The 14,953-nt window shown below is 41.6% G+C and overlaps 1 protein-coding gene across 2 annotated transcripts in view; it reads right to left on the bottom strand.

The window, feature by feature from the left end:
• ADAMTS5 (ADAM metallopeptidase with thrombospondin type 1 motif 5) overlaps positions 1 to 14,953 on the bottom strand; it is a 49,910-nt gene that overhangs the window by 11,261 nt on the left and 23,696 nt on the right. Inside the window, exons 3-6 of one of the 2 annotated variants that reach the window (XM_049627967.1) lie at positions 12,818 to 12,985; positions 3,346 to 3,629; positions 2,143 to 2,326; positions 1,596 to 1,771 (exon numbers count right to left, since the gene is read on the bottom strand). In XM_049627967.1, the coding sequence (XP_049483924.1) occupies positions 1,596 to 1,771; positions 2,143 to 2,326; positions 3,346 to 3,629; positions 12,818 to 12,985 (812 nt within the window). The remainder of the gene's footprint in view (positions 1 to 1,595; positions 1,772 to 2,142; positions 2,327 to 3,345; positions 3,630 to 12,817; positions 12,986 to 14,953) is intronic. The other variant, XM_049627968.1, reaches the window with a different exon arrangement.

The raw sequence follows: 14,953 nt of genomic DNA, 5'->3' as shown, positions 1-14,953 counted from the left end.
AATAGACACAAACATATTAGTGCAGAAAGGGAGTCTGGGGAAATCAGAGCAAAGTACTTACTAGAAGATACTGAATGCATTTGGAATGAAGGAATCACACCCAAAAATAGTATATATTTTAAAAACTAGCTATAAAATAGTATGAATATGCACTCTGTGGTTTGTGCATGTGAGTGTATATAAATAGCATATGTAGTCATATGTATAAATAAACTTGTATTTTGCATTTGGGTATCTACTACTATTTTCATATATGTGTGTGAATATGTGAGTGTGTGTATATGTGTGCAAAGTGAAGTGGGGTATACTTCAGCAGACCCACAGGTCTCCAGATGGTGGCATTTCCAGGTGATCTTATTTCTTTGTCAGTTTTTAAATGAAATTGTATTATTATTTTTTTTCTTAAAATTTTTTAAATTCTTTTTTATTTATTTTTTGAAGGAGAGAGAGAGAGACAGAGCATGAGCAGGGGAAGAGCAGAGAGAGAGGGAGACACAGAATTCGAAGCAGGCTCCAGGCTCCGAGCTGTCAGCACAGAGCCCGACGCGGGGCTCGAGCCCACGAACCATGAGATCATGACCTGAGCCGAAGTCGGACGCTCAACCGACTGAGCCACCCAGGCACCCCGAAAATGTATTATTTTACAATGAAAAGAGAAAGTATTTTCAAAATGACTTAAGGTGGATGTTAACTTCTGTTTTCAGTAGTATGTCACACGTATCTGAAGGCCAATTTCAGAGGTAGTTTTAAATGCAGCACCTGTTTACAAATTAGATAAACAGTATTTTAAATTGCTGCATACCATTCACTTTGAGAAATAAAACTGTTAGTAACTTAGCAAATGCTTTCCTGTGAAAAATGAGGGATAATTTCATGCACATATATCATAACGCGTCTAACTATAGGGATATGAATTCATATTATGGGTGTAAGACATTTAACAGTCTGGGTCAGAGATGATGATCTTGAAACCGACCTTCATGAATCACCAAAGGAATTTTTTTTTTAATTTTTAAAAATGTTTACTTATTTTTGAGAGAGACAGAGTATGAACGGGAGAGGGGCAGACAGAGAGGGAGACATAGAATCTGAAGCGGCCTCCAGGCTCTGAGCTGTCAGCACAGAGCCCGACACGGGGCTCGAACTCACAAGCCGCGAGACCATGACCTGAGCCCAAGTCGGACGCTTAACCGACTGAGCCACCCAAGGTGCCCCGCCAAAGGAATTCTTAATTAAACAATGGAAAAATAGAAAGCTTTCTTGCTTTCAGTTCCCCATACAAACATACCTCGGAAATTCTAGTTGTTTTCATGCTTATTTTGAAGTTAAAGTCAAACCACACCTTCCCTGATGGAGAGCTACGCTTTTCAAAAGTAGCTTTTGAAATATTGACTTGTTTTGTTTGTACAGAATAATTTCTTGTTCTTTGTGTTAAGGTTTGAGAACATAGACCTTCTAGAGATGAAAAGAAAACCCTCCAAAATCTAGCCACCCCATGGAATAATGACTGTTTATATTTGGTAGCTCTAGGTTTTATTCTACCAAATAATCTCCAGCAAGGCTCGACTGCTTCCAGACAGGCGGTGGGCAATTACCTTTGGAGAAAACACCACGTAGTAACCAGTCCCCTTAGCTCTGCAGGTCAGTTTGCACACATCCCCCAGCAGGACACCTGCATATTTGGGGACCCATTCCACAAATGTCTTGACTCCTTTCGCATCAGACTGATATCCATTTTTGGCCTCACACTGTTCGTGACGGAAAGATTTCCCTAAAAAACAAACAGGTCATGTGATTACTTTACCTACTCTGAACCTGAGACATAATCTTGTGCTTTTAAATAATTTTCAGGAGAAGGCGCAAACTTCTTTCTTTGCGAGCCTCTTGACACACAAGGGTGGAAGGGTTTTATCTGTACATGGAATTGAAAACAACCATTATTTTCTTCCTACTCTCTGAATACCGAGTTACTTTTAATAACCATTTAAAAATCACTCATGCATCTGTTATTAATTCGCACACTGGTGGAACCGTGAAGTACAAGATTAATAGTCTATTTCTCTAGCCTCCTTTATTTATTACTGCTAGAATACAGGTTACAAGTGCTACATGGTGGGTTGCTGACACTTGGGAGCAGCGTACCGTTCGGTGGGCAGGGCGTGACGCTGCAGGAACGGTAGATGGCCCTCTTCCCCGTGCAGTAGCGACCACTGTTTCTGGGTGCGGGGTTATTGCAATGGCGATAGGCAAACTGCACTCCTCCCCCACACGAGCGAGAACACTGGCCCCAGGGCCCCCAGGATCCCCAGTTGCCATGGCTTGATGTCTGAAAGAGAAAATAGAAGATATTTCTAACTCAGAAAGGAGAAAAACATTCAAGACGTACATTTGGAAATCCTCTGCATTCAATGCCATAGTGGAAACCGCATCCCAGGTGTAAATTTTCACTGAGTTGGGCATGGTCACAGATATTGGACGTTCTGGAATGACAGTGCAATTCCAATTCTAAGCAATTCCTCTTTTCTGCTCCCTGCCATTCCGTGGCACTAGGATCTGAATGTTTCCCTGTCAGTATTGAGCACACTGCAAGGATCACTCCTGGTCCCTCTGGGCCTTCTGATACTGCCCATTTCCGTCAATAACCACGGCTCTACAGCTAACTTTTTGTCAGCTCTGATTCTGCATTTTTAGCAAGCTATACGCCGCTGAGGCCTTTGCACAATGCCTGGCATGGCTGATCGTATTTATGTTTTTCTCCCTCTTTAGCACCTAAGTTCTGCATCCCTTTGTTGACATCACACATCCCATCTGAAGCAGATCCCCTGTCACATGCATAACCGTATTTGACGTGAGTTTGGCTTAGTTCCTGATAAGCCTGGAGTCCTTCTCTGTCGAGAGGAAATATGACAGATATCGAAGAGCACCCACACCCCCACGCACTCACGCCACGTGTTAACTGCACCACAGGGAATGATTAGCTCTGTTCTGACGCCCTAGGGGTCTACGACTCTGGCAACTGCAGCAGGAAGATGAGAGGGGCCGCAGGGAAGAACGCTATAAACTCCTTTGCGGGAGGAACGGGCGAAGAGCTCTGGCTGCTGTCGGGGCATCTGAGAATGCGTGGTTGTGTGACAGTCTTGAAAGACAAGCACTGTGCGTGTGTACGTCAACGCTCTCCTCGGGACCTTGAAAAGCGGAGGAGACTGAGCAAATGCTCCCCTTGAGCCTTTCAAGGAAAAATACCTTCACTAGGAAATAAAGCCTTCTGGTGATAGCACCCACACATGTCACCGGAATGTTCTTCAGATCCTGCGTCCCCAGGCATTGCGTGACAAAATCACTTACTGAATAATATTTTTTCTTGGTCTTGTCCACACACTTGCCCTGCAGGCAAATCCTCCCTTTCCCACATGGCGTCCCTTCCACGGCTGGCAGCTTCTTGGTCAGACACACCATCTGGCCCTGGCGGACCACGGCACACCACAGGCGCGTGCACACATCCATGCCGGGGCACACCGAGTACTCAGGCCCGAACGTCAGGTTGCACTGCTGGGTGGCATCATACGTCTGTCCGGGGAGCTCCTCAGGGCCCGATATCTGTTGGCGTGGTAGATCTAGCAAACAGTTACCTGAAAGAAAAACCGAGATTGACCGCCGCTCTGTGTTTAGGCTTCTACCTACGCAACTCATGGGTCTGAAAACGCAGCGCCCCAGCTGGTGTGGGAGCATAAGCCGGCCACACGTCTGCAGGCTGATGCCCGGGGGCAGGGGCTCCACAGGAGAGGGACGCGGGCGCCTCTCTGCATTCACCAACTAACTACCTCCCGGATTTTCACAGGCCACGTACGTGCTCTGGGGCATCTGTGACAATGACTGTGGGATGATCAAGTGAAATTATTTTGTAATAATGAGCTGTAAGAACAGCCGCTGTGCTGAGGGGTGAGAGGAAATCGGGACGGACCCGGAGGAAAAAAGACAATGGACACAACGACAACGGCAGCAGCAAAAACAATACTAATAAACGAGCATTTACAACTCTGAGAAACAGAATTTGTCCGTGCGCTCTGTTTATACCCTTCTCCACTGTCAGCCTAGGTCTTCCTCATGTGCCCATCCACGTCCCTCTCCATTAATTCCGTAAATAATTACAAGGGGAGACCTCATTCATTCACTACATCAACAAACATTTGGTCAGCACCTACGATGTCCCAGCAAACGTACTAGATACGGGGAAAACACGAAAACGACCCAGATCTACACCTTCACGTCTCCCCCAAAAGTGAAGAAAATAAAAGAAATGAGGCGTTTCTTCTAGACTTATGTGAATTTTAACTACAGAGCACTCAAGAGCTGCAGAATAAAGGAGCAGTGGGCAAAGACAAGACCTAATCTTTGAAAATTTGGGACAAAGCCCTTCTTTTAATTCTTCTTCTTTGTCTCCCATTTGGGTCTAGTCTTGGATGCACCTAGTAGCTGTTGGGTGCTTGAAGCGTGTCACACAAATAAGTTGGTACTCTCCTTACATACTACTGTGAGAAGCATCAAGGAGTGATGCTGGGGAATCTGTAGAAGTGGGCATACATGCAGGCAAGGTGAACTCATGAGCTGATACACGCCTCCCCTCCCCTCAAAAGCTTCCCGTAAGTATCCCTGCTCAGTGAGTTAGCACCATGAATTGTCTCTGGGCCTACAGGAGCATGCCCATTAACCATCGGTTTCTGCACGTTTTTGTTTACTTGATTTTAGGATTTGCTTGCTGATTATCAATAGTACTAAACGTAACAAATATTTACACTATTCTCACTTCTTTCTTAACTTTTTTAAGGTTTATTTATTTTTGAGAGAGAGAGAGAGGGAGACAGAGCACGAGCAGGGGAGGAGCAGAGAGAAGAGGGAGACACAGAATCCGAAGCAGGCTCCGGGCTCTGAGCTGTCGGCACAGAGCCCGACGCGGGGCTTGAACCCACGGACCACGAGATCATGACCTGAGCCGAAGTCAGATGCTTAACCGACTGAGCCACCCAAGCACCCCCTCACGTCTTTAAATGTACTCGCTTACTTAATCCTCACAAGAACTCTTTGAGGCAGATTCTAATATTTTCTTTATTTTACAGATAAGAAAACTGAGAAATGAAAACACAGGTCACTGACCCAAGGTCATGTAGCTATTAGGGGTTTATGCTCAGAGCCTGCCTTCCTTATCATATTCCTTCTCGCCTCTGCTTAGCATGTGGATAGATTTCTAGCTTTTATTGCTGACTGGGCAGGCTCGTGGAGGAATCTTTTAAATGGTGGATACCCTGCCTAATGGTAGAAACACCTGGTCTAAAGCCTAATTCTGGCAAAACACAAAGTGGCTGAGTATTCTTGACCAAGCTCAGTTAAGCTTTCCCTAATTTTCAAGCTCTGTGGAATGCTTCTCTTCTCACTAGGACACTGTAAGCATAAAATCAACTAACAGAAATATAAAGGGTGACCGGAAATTTACAAAACAATGACAGTTGACTCTATGCTCAACATTATTTAACAATTTTAGACACATTCAAGTCATTCTTCTCACTTAACAAAAGAAAATCACATTTCAATCCTACTTTCCACTGAGAAAAGGAACAGTTCAGCACATTTTAAGTATACTGCAAATGTTTTCACAACCACGGTCAAGTTTCTTCAAAGTGAATACCTTAGAATTCGTCAATCTGATGGAAGCATTATATGAAAATGAATAAAGAATAGAGTTCCTATTTAGTTTCCGAGCCAGAACGTTTGAAGAGGTAAAGCTTCTGAAGGCAAGCCAGAAAAAGCATTAAAAATAAGCATCCAGCCAAAGAGAACTCTGGGAGAAAAACATCGAGTTAAAAGAAAAACATCAACATCAAGTCAATAGGAAAGAATGATAGTCAAACCTCACCAAGCTTTGTTTGGAAGACAGTAAGACTAGGCACTGAGAATTCTATGAAAAGCATTATCTTCATTGCTACATGAGAAGAGAACGTTGTATAAACCAGGGAATGCTTGACAGGTGGCTGATGTTACAAGAACTGTTAACAAACGTCTGAGACAGCAAGAATACTTTCCGATTCTTCAAAAGTGCTGTTTCAAGAAATTTTTTTATTTTACTGAAAAGCACAGAACTGTAAGACTGTGTAACTAAGGATTAGGCAGGGGAGCCTTTAACGTGTGTGGATACATGTGGCCTGGGTGAACTTCGTTTGTCTTGAGCCAAAATAATTTACCACTTCTTTGTGGGCTTGCAGTCACTGATGTCTTTTCACCTGGCTAGGAGATGGTGAGCAAAAAGAAACATAGAATTCAATTTGAAATCAACTTCTAACAAGGAGACTTTGGGATGTGGTGTCGCTTTAAAAAGCTTAATACCCAAGTGTTAAGTTTTGTTTTGTTTTGTGTGGAGTAAAGTTGACACATGATGTTACATTGGTTTCACGCCCAAAGGGTAAATTTTAAAAATGAATAACACATTTGCTTTGTTATTAAAAATATGGTGTCTCAGGGGCGCCTGGGTGGCTCAGTCGGGTAAGCGTCCGACTTCAGCTCAGGTCATGATCTCGCGGTTGGTGAGTTCAAGCCCCATGTTGGGCTCTGTGCTGACCGCTCAGAGCCTGGAAGCCTCCTTCAGAGTCTGTGTCTTGCTCTCTCTCTGCCCCTCCCCCACTCACACTCTGTCTGTCTCTGTCTCAAAAATAAATAAACCATAAAAAAAATTAAAAAAAAAATGGTATCTCAGTTCTATGGTTTTCCCTTAGAAGTCACCTGGGGATGACTTCTTGCTTAAAATAAAATGATTTATTTCAGAATTGCCATTAATTTATTATTCCGGTGTTCTCATCAGGATTTGTTGCTGCATTAGTTTCTGTGTGTCCTGAAACATACAGTCTATCAGTTTCATCTATATGCTTAATTATGTCCTTTTGCAATATAAAATAGGTACGGACACCTCTACCAAATGGAATGCTTGAACAACAATAAAAAAGAAGTCAGCCTAGAGCCTGATTCTGAATCGCACGGTATACAATATTTAAAACCTAAATCACAGTGGGTTGGATATACATTGTCCATTTTTCTAAAAATGTGTATAATTTGGGCGAAGAGCGAAAGAGGGTATCTGTCAATCTTTCGACATCATTTGCATTGACCTCTAAAAGCAGCCATCTACGGTTGACTTTTCTTAATGTGTTTGACTTTTATACTCGACCACTTCTTCCCACCTATTTCCCGTATTTTCCAATTTATCCTAGTCTGAAATCTTATCTGGGCTATGCTGGGCTCTCTTCCACAAATTGCCAAATTGTTTTTTTCTTTTCCTTCCTGCTTCCTTTTTTTCCCCTTTGTGTTCACATTTTCTCCATAGAAGAATGGATAGTTTCTAGAAGAAAGGCAACAGAAATGTGTCCATATTGCATATTCGTTTTTACCAGCCCTGTTCAATTAAATGCTTTAAAGATGAAAAATTAAAAAATGTAAAAGGCAGAGATTCGCGATGAGCTATTAAAGGAAAGACGGTGGTAGTCTCTCCATGGCCACAGAGAAGGTTAAGGGGGATGCCAGGTCGGCCATGCCTCCAGGAAATGGAGTAGAAAGATCTCTGGCTTTTTTCTATCTGATTTCCAGCACTGTTTGTCTTTCATTTCAATGATTAATGAAAATCATCAGATCAAATGTGGTTGTTCTCTATTCTTTTCATATTTTCTTCTCTGTTTCTAGCACGATGGTAATTTCTCTGTTTTCTCTTCCTTTCCAATAGCACAGGCATGAAATTAAGCATCGGTCCGAATATCCATGGTATATCAGAAATCAATGACTATTCCCAATGAAACTTGTCCCCTTTCACTTGCAAGCATATCTCCTTGGCAACTCATAGTTCTTTTAGGTGTTTATTTTTTTTATATAGATTTAAAATGTATGTTTATTCTTCATAAACCTATAAAATGGTCTTGAAGTTATTTTGGCCTTTCATATCTTTTTTTAATTATGAAATTTATTGTCAAATTGGTTTCCATACAACACTCAGTGCTCATCCCAACAGGTGCCCTCCTCAATGCCCATCACCCACCCTCCCCTCCCTCCCATCCCCCATCAACACTGTTGGTGGGAATGCAAACTGGTGCAGCTGCTCCGGAAAACAGTGTGGAGGTTCCTCAGAAAATTAAAAATAGACCTACCCTATGACCCAGCAATAGCACTGCTAGGAATTTACCCAAGGGATACAGGAGTACTGATGCATAGGGGCACTTGGACCCCAATGTTTATAGGTGTTTATTTGAATGGCTAGCAGTAGAAGAGGAAGTGATGTATTACGGGCCAGGTGACAGAGACACCTTGAGGCCATTGACAAGGCACAGACCATTGTCGCTAACCAAAGGCAATTCCAGGGATCTGTTGGTGACACCGTCACAAGCTTGAAGTGCACTGTTTAGCAAATGTTATGCCGAGGAAATTAGATGAAAAAGTCTCCTTGTTACAGGGTGAAGCATAGCTGTTTAAAAATACCAGTCCTTTAAATATGTCCTTATTTGCAGACTCTTTTTAAAGAATACATTTGCTGTGAAAATCAAGATACTGTCATGATGGGCCTGGAGTTTTATGAGTGTTGCCTTAAAAACTGAATGTTAAGATCTTGTTATTAGCGTCATAGTCTACACTGGATTCAGAGAACTGGTTCTCTAAACCATTTTATCTCCAAAGTTCCGCGTTTAGTAGATGGCTGTAAACTTAGCTCTTTAAGTATGTCCCATGTTAATATTTCAAAGTTGTCTCTAGATTTTCCTTAGCAGCCTGTGTCAAGGGTCCTCTTGAGCTGCACCTGTTTGGGGGGTGGCCTTCCTCATCACCTGGCACCGCGGACTTCGGGATATAGTGGACACAGCTATCGTTTTTGGCTTCACGGTTATTAGCCTTTGAGAAAAGAAATTCAGCAACCTGCTTTCACCGCACAATTTCTCTGCCAGTGCTTACCTTGATTTTGGGGGATCACAGTCCTCGCCAGCTTGCATAGAGCTAAGTCGTATAAACACTGCAGAATGTCTACAAGTATCTTGGCGAGGCTGGTGGGGAAGTGCCCCTGAGACGTGGCTTCTCCTTTTCTGAATCACAAATCGGCAGTCCAGTCATTTTAGCCTGTGCGTGTTGACTTTTCAAACATAACCTAATTGTTACATACTTCTTGTTGGAATGAAATCAGGAAACACTCAGTATTAATGAATTTAAATTTGGCAGTGGGAGAGTGCTACAAATGTCCAGCTACTTATGGCTAATAATTTTAAAAACAAATCAAATCATGGGAATTTAACTGAGCTTTAAGACCTCATTTCTCTAGCACCGGTGGGAAGGAGACGGATGAGCTCTTTATCCATGAATAGATTTTCCAGACAAGGAACTCTTTAGACACCATCTAAAAATTGTATAAATTTTGTGAGAGCATCTCCTTGGCTTTGCTGCCTTTATATTAGTGTCACAATTTAATCAACTTAATCTTCCTATAGAGCAAATCATTTTTTTCTGAGCATCGATCATTGTATCACATGGAAACATAGAGGTACCTTAGGGGATTATGGTGATATGATACCATTTTTGACCTTTTGGCAAAAGGTACCAGACCTCTGAGCTTTTAATGTTTTAGGGCTACATTTTACAGCTTTTCTGGTTTCTCCTTCATTGTCAAACGATACCCCTTCTTGCTCTCAGTTTACCTGCCAGAAGTTCCCCCTGGCCCCTGCCATGATGACCATTTTATTGCTTTAAACTGTTAGCGGCCTAGAAAAGTAGTGCAGAAAAATAGTAGAACCATTTCTATTAACTATGAATGAAAGGGCTTTGCATGGAAGTCTGAGTCATTTCCTATAAGCAAAGTAAAAGGATTTTACAATATGGTTTCTTGGTATCAGTCTAGTCTTTTGAGAAAGATGTGTTTGTTTGTTTGTTTGTCTTTCCTCTAGGATTTTGATGCTCTCCCTGGCTTTCTCCCAAGCTCTGAGGCTGAAATGTCAGAGCCTCAACCATCTCAAAATCAGGCTTACTGGTTCTTTTTTTTTTTTTATGTTTATTTATTTTTGACAGAGAGAGAAAGACAGAGCATGAGCGGGGGAGGGGCAGAGAGAGAGAGGGACACAGAATCTGAAGCAGGCTCCAGGCTCCGAGATGTCAGCACAGAGCCCGACGCGGGGCTCGAACTCACAGACCACGAGATCACGCCCTAAGCCGAAGTTGGAAGCCCAACAGACCGAGCCGGAGCCACCCAGGCGCCCCTGGGCTTACTATCACTGCACTTTCACCTAAACTGACTTAACTCGATTTTTTGGTGGCAGTGTAAAAGTTATTAAGTTATTTGAATTCCCACTTAAATCACAGTACATAGAGGGTATCACTGTTTCGGTATCTGTGTGTGCTGTTTTGAAATGAGCGTAATTGAGCTTTGCAATTGTACCCTACTTTCTTTGGCTCTCCATATTCTGAAATGACTTTATTCATTACAGGCTCCTGATAAAAATCAGTGTGTGTGTGCTTTTGTGTGTGTGTGTGTGTGTGTGTGTGTGTTAGTCATAACACAAGACTGCCTGACCAATATATTCAAAAGTGAGAGAGTCTAAGCTTCATGAAATGAATAAATGAGGAAGTAGACTATGAGAATTTGCTGTTCCAAGAATTTTGGTAATTTAATCGATGTATTTAACATGTGAGTGGGAAATTCAGATAAGATTTTATCAACGCAAGTGATAAGATCCACATCGACTAAAAGTATGCTCTTGGTTGCTATCTACCATGAAGATCTCTGGAATGGACATAGAGACACACATGTAAACTATGTAAATTTGTTGCAAAAGTTTTAAAAATCTGAGCGTGGACTCTTAAATACAGGAGTGACGTTTAAAAATGAAGACAATACTGAAAGCATATTTGCTGCACAGAAAGTAAGATCATGAATTCCACAAACATGAAATAAATGACTCATTCCAAAATTATGGCAATAAGGAACACAATTCTGCACAGCATTGTAATTAGCTGACCTAATACTTGCACAGGAAAATAAAAATGGTCCCGTTTTAGCCATAAGTATTTGCTGCCTTAGCAACTAAATCCATTCATTTAGGGATTCAAAGTTTAGCTCAAACTTTTGGAATGTGTAATGTGGATTCTGAACTAAAATATTAATGCTATCTCATTTTCAGAAAACCTGGGAAAAAAGCAGCAGAAGTGATATTAAGAGCGGAGACTAACGCCCCACCCAAGAGGGACTTTATTAGATACTGACTTGTTCAATGTGCACAGGCAGAGAATTAGGCAAACATTCAATTGCAGGACTTTATCATTTTTAAGTCAGCATTGTAAACTGAGCTGCACTGAAAAATACCCCTTATTATTAGTCTTAAGAAAAAGCCTGACACATGGATTCTTAGTATTTTTTCCTAAATCCTTGAGATATTGGGACGTCCATCCAATGAGCAAAGAGCAGCTTCTATTGAGGGAAATTTTAAACCAGGCTAGGCCTGGGTTGTTTCAGGAATAGGATATTTTAAAGAGTTTAAAGTAGCTAAAGCCATTACTGGTTCACCACTAACATAGCAAAATGGAGTTAATGAACAGATTTTGCCTCCAAGATACCAAAGAACTTGGTAGCAGAATTTCTTTGAAGGATTCATCAATTGTTTTGACGTTACTTAGCCAGTGTTCAAGATGGCCAACTCACTAAGATATTATGAAATGTTACGCCATTAGCTTTGTGGAACCAAGAAAAACAACTATCACGGGTCCTCTTCAGCTAACTCTAAGCCATGCATCATGAGATAATTTTATGGACAATTATCACGATCAAAAATTTCTGTCATATTCAGTTCAACCACCAGTTTCGGAAAGAGACAAATTTTAAGAGGAAAGAAAGGAATGAGAATATGTCCATTTCTATAACCTGAGAAAATTGTGAACCACACGGTCTCTGTAGGTCAACTACCTCAACTCTAATGCATCTATCCTGTGTGTCTAGAACTTTAAAATAATAAAAGATGAAAAAAATAAAGAAAATAAAAAAGGATGTTAGGAAATTAGCAACAGCTTGTTTCAAAAACTACTTAAAGGTCAGAATGTATTATTTCTAAAAACTGTGACTTCCTTGGTATTTTTATATAATTTACAGGACTAATCCTAGATTTACAGAATTTAATAAAGTGTGCTATGCTCTTGAACTGTATCTAATGGATAAAACCAAAGATTTTCCTTTGAAGTTCTTAAAGTATTTTCTCACCATTCAGATTGATTTTCTCGTTCTTTTCTGTAGTTTTCATTCTACTTCTAGGAGAATCTGCTGTCAGGATAAAACCAGATTCTTCCAGTGAATGCAAATCTAAAGAGCTTCCTTTCCTGTCTTTCTGTTGCCGTGAAGAGGATCCAACAGACTGGTCACCTACATTTTAACCACACCCCTGTGAGAAGCATGTAACAAATAATTCTGAGAGTCATATTAATAGCAGGGAAACAAGATGTCTGCCAATATTCTCACAGGAAGCTAGTGGTGAAAGAAGGAATAGAAGCCAGGCTTTCAGGGCACTGGCTAGGCATTCTGTGTGGTCTCCCACACTGTTTCTCTTTTGAACTTTTCAATTCCAAAGCAAAAATACCATAGCTATAATGCCACCAAGGACGTTGGCATTATGCAACAACAGACAGTCCCTTTGGTCCTTTTCTGACCCTACCTAAACAACCACCGTCTCACAGGGCGTGGTGGGTTTCATGAGGACGTAATAAAGTAACACTGGTAATAATCCCCCCTAAGTTTTGTGACTGAGCCCGTGTTGTCTTGAATGACACATACCATGGCCATCATCCAGGAATTCTGTGATGGTGGCTGAAGTGCACTTGGACCAGGGTTTGGACGCGTCGATGCTGGTTAGGATGGAAGACATTAAGCGCTTATCTTCTGTGGAACCAAAGTTCTCTTCACAGAATTTGGAATCATCATGGGAGAGGCCGAGTAGATGTCCTAAGGGAGAGAAGAGCGGGAGCGCAGATAACGAGCGATTTTGCATTTCTACTTTTCCGTGACAATTAGACTAGCACTTGGTCTCCCTCCCCTGTCCCCAACTGTACATGAGTTCATTTTAACCGCTTTCTCATGCACAGACTGGACCCCCAGGGAAATTAAAGCTGTGTGTAGTCAGAGCAGTCACTTTTGGTGAACGTTTAGAGGAAGACTGAAAAATTACACGAAGGAATAGACGGTCCCATAATCCATCTGGATCACACATGCTCAACGACATGTGGAAACAGGCCTTATTTAGAATCTAGAATTTGCAAGGCAACTGTGGGATTATGTCATAGCCCTGACTACATATTATTTTGATTACTTGTCTAATTTTCCGCCTTCTCTGATCAACCAGGAGCCCCATGAGATCAGAGAACATCTCCTCCATCCACTGTTGAAACCTCTGTATTTAACTCAATGTTCTGCAAGTTACAAACACTTAATAGACGGTTGTTGAATGTCAGTGACTTCTGTTTTCTTGGCCAAGTTACCAGGTAGCTATCCAAGAGATGACAAGGGGGGGAAAGAAAGAGGAGTGACATTAGTAACGTTCTGGCTCCCAACAAAGGTAAGCTTGCTGTCACCCTTTCGTTTCCTTTGTTTAGAGAGTTCTGCATGTTTGCTCATCCCCCAAATAAATGACAGATTTTGAAAAACATACCCAATGAAGAACCGTCTAGGGCACCAAGATGCCCATCGCGGCGTGTTAGAGCTTAAAGAGAGAACAGCTACTGGAAACGTCGGCGATTGTCCCAAACCACTCAGCCCCGTGGATGTTCGTGCTCCAGGTCACTATGCATGCTCCCTGCAATCCCAGGCTGCCATTTCCAGTCTATCAAGCTCGGTGTCCCAACCACATTCTTATAATCTAGTCTTTTTTTTTAATTATTATTATATAAGATTTTCACATAGTCTAAGGATAAAATGACGTTCTCCAGGATATCTAAATTTTTTTTTTTTTTAATTCCAGGACAGTATTTTGTAGAGACTCTGAAAAAGTAGACAAGTATATCCTAATAGCTTTTTTTTTTGGTAAAGTTTTATAGAATCATACACAAAGGATCAAAAAAAGGGTGTATAAAATACTATAGAAAAATGATGACTGCATTGGGTTCCTGGATGCCAAAGGCAGGGACTTTGGTCATTCTGCCAAAAAAACAACAACAACAAAAAAAACACCAAAAAAGTTCAGTGCACAACAGTAAAACCCAACAGAGATGAAATCTTTCATTCCACATTCCAGCTACTTTTGGCCAACTTGTTAAATCACCAACACCTCATAACAAAACTGTCCACCAAGCAGCTGCTTGCTGTTGTGGCTGAACTTAAGTGGCCAGGGCTCAGTGACCTTCCAAAGCTCCACATTTTTATGGTATTTATACAGTTATTTACTTCAATAGCATTTGCCAGCCTAGCAAGTTTTCTGTGGGAAACCCTCCTGCTCTCACGTTTTATTTCCTCAGTAGCACGAATGTGCATCAGCGTCTGTTAAGTATGTCCCAAATAACACGCAAAAGGAGACGGGTGGGGGGGGGGGGGGGGGGTTGTCCAATTTTTGGATGGTACATGGAGTTTTCTTCATGCAACCCACAGCTCTGAAAAAAACAGGGCCTTTCACCGTGTCCTGTCCAAAATGGCTTAAAGTTACTTAGTGCAAAGAACACTTGTGGAGAAGGCACTCTGTGCTTCTTGAACTTTTCCGTCGTAGAATCTTTATCAGCTAATGCTGTGAGATTTGTGTGGAAATTTCACACTTGGGTTTTTTTTTCCCCCTGGCATAGAAGAGAGAGAGGGAAAGTGGCCTAGGGTGACCTCTGCCACTTAACATTTATTTGAATCCAGGTTTTATATTTGAGAAAAATAGGTGATTTTTCTATTTCTATTTTTCTATTTCTGCATTCTATTTCATAAGATATTCGGATCTAT

Source organism: Panthera uncia, chromosome C2 (genome assembly GCF_023721935.1).
Source record: "Panthera uncia isolate 11264 chromosome C2, Puncia_PCG_1.0, whole genome shotgun sequence".
NCBI classification, from domain to species: domain Eukaryota; kingdom Metazoa; phylum Chordata; class Mammalia; order Carnivora; family Felidae; genus Panthera; species Panthera uncia.
This window is presented reverse-complemented; position numbering and strand designations above follow the sequence as displayed.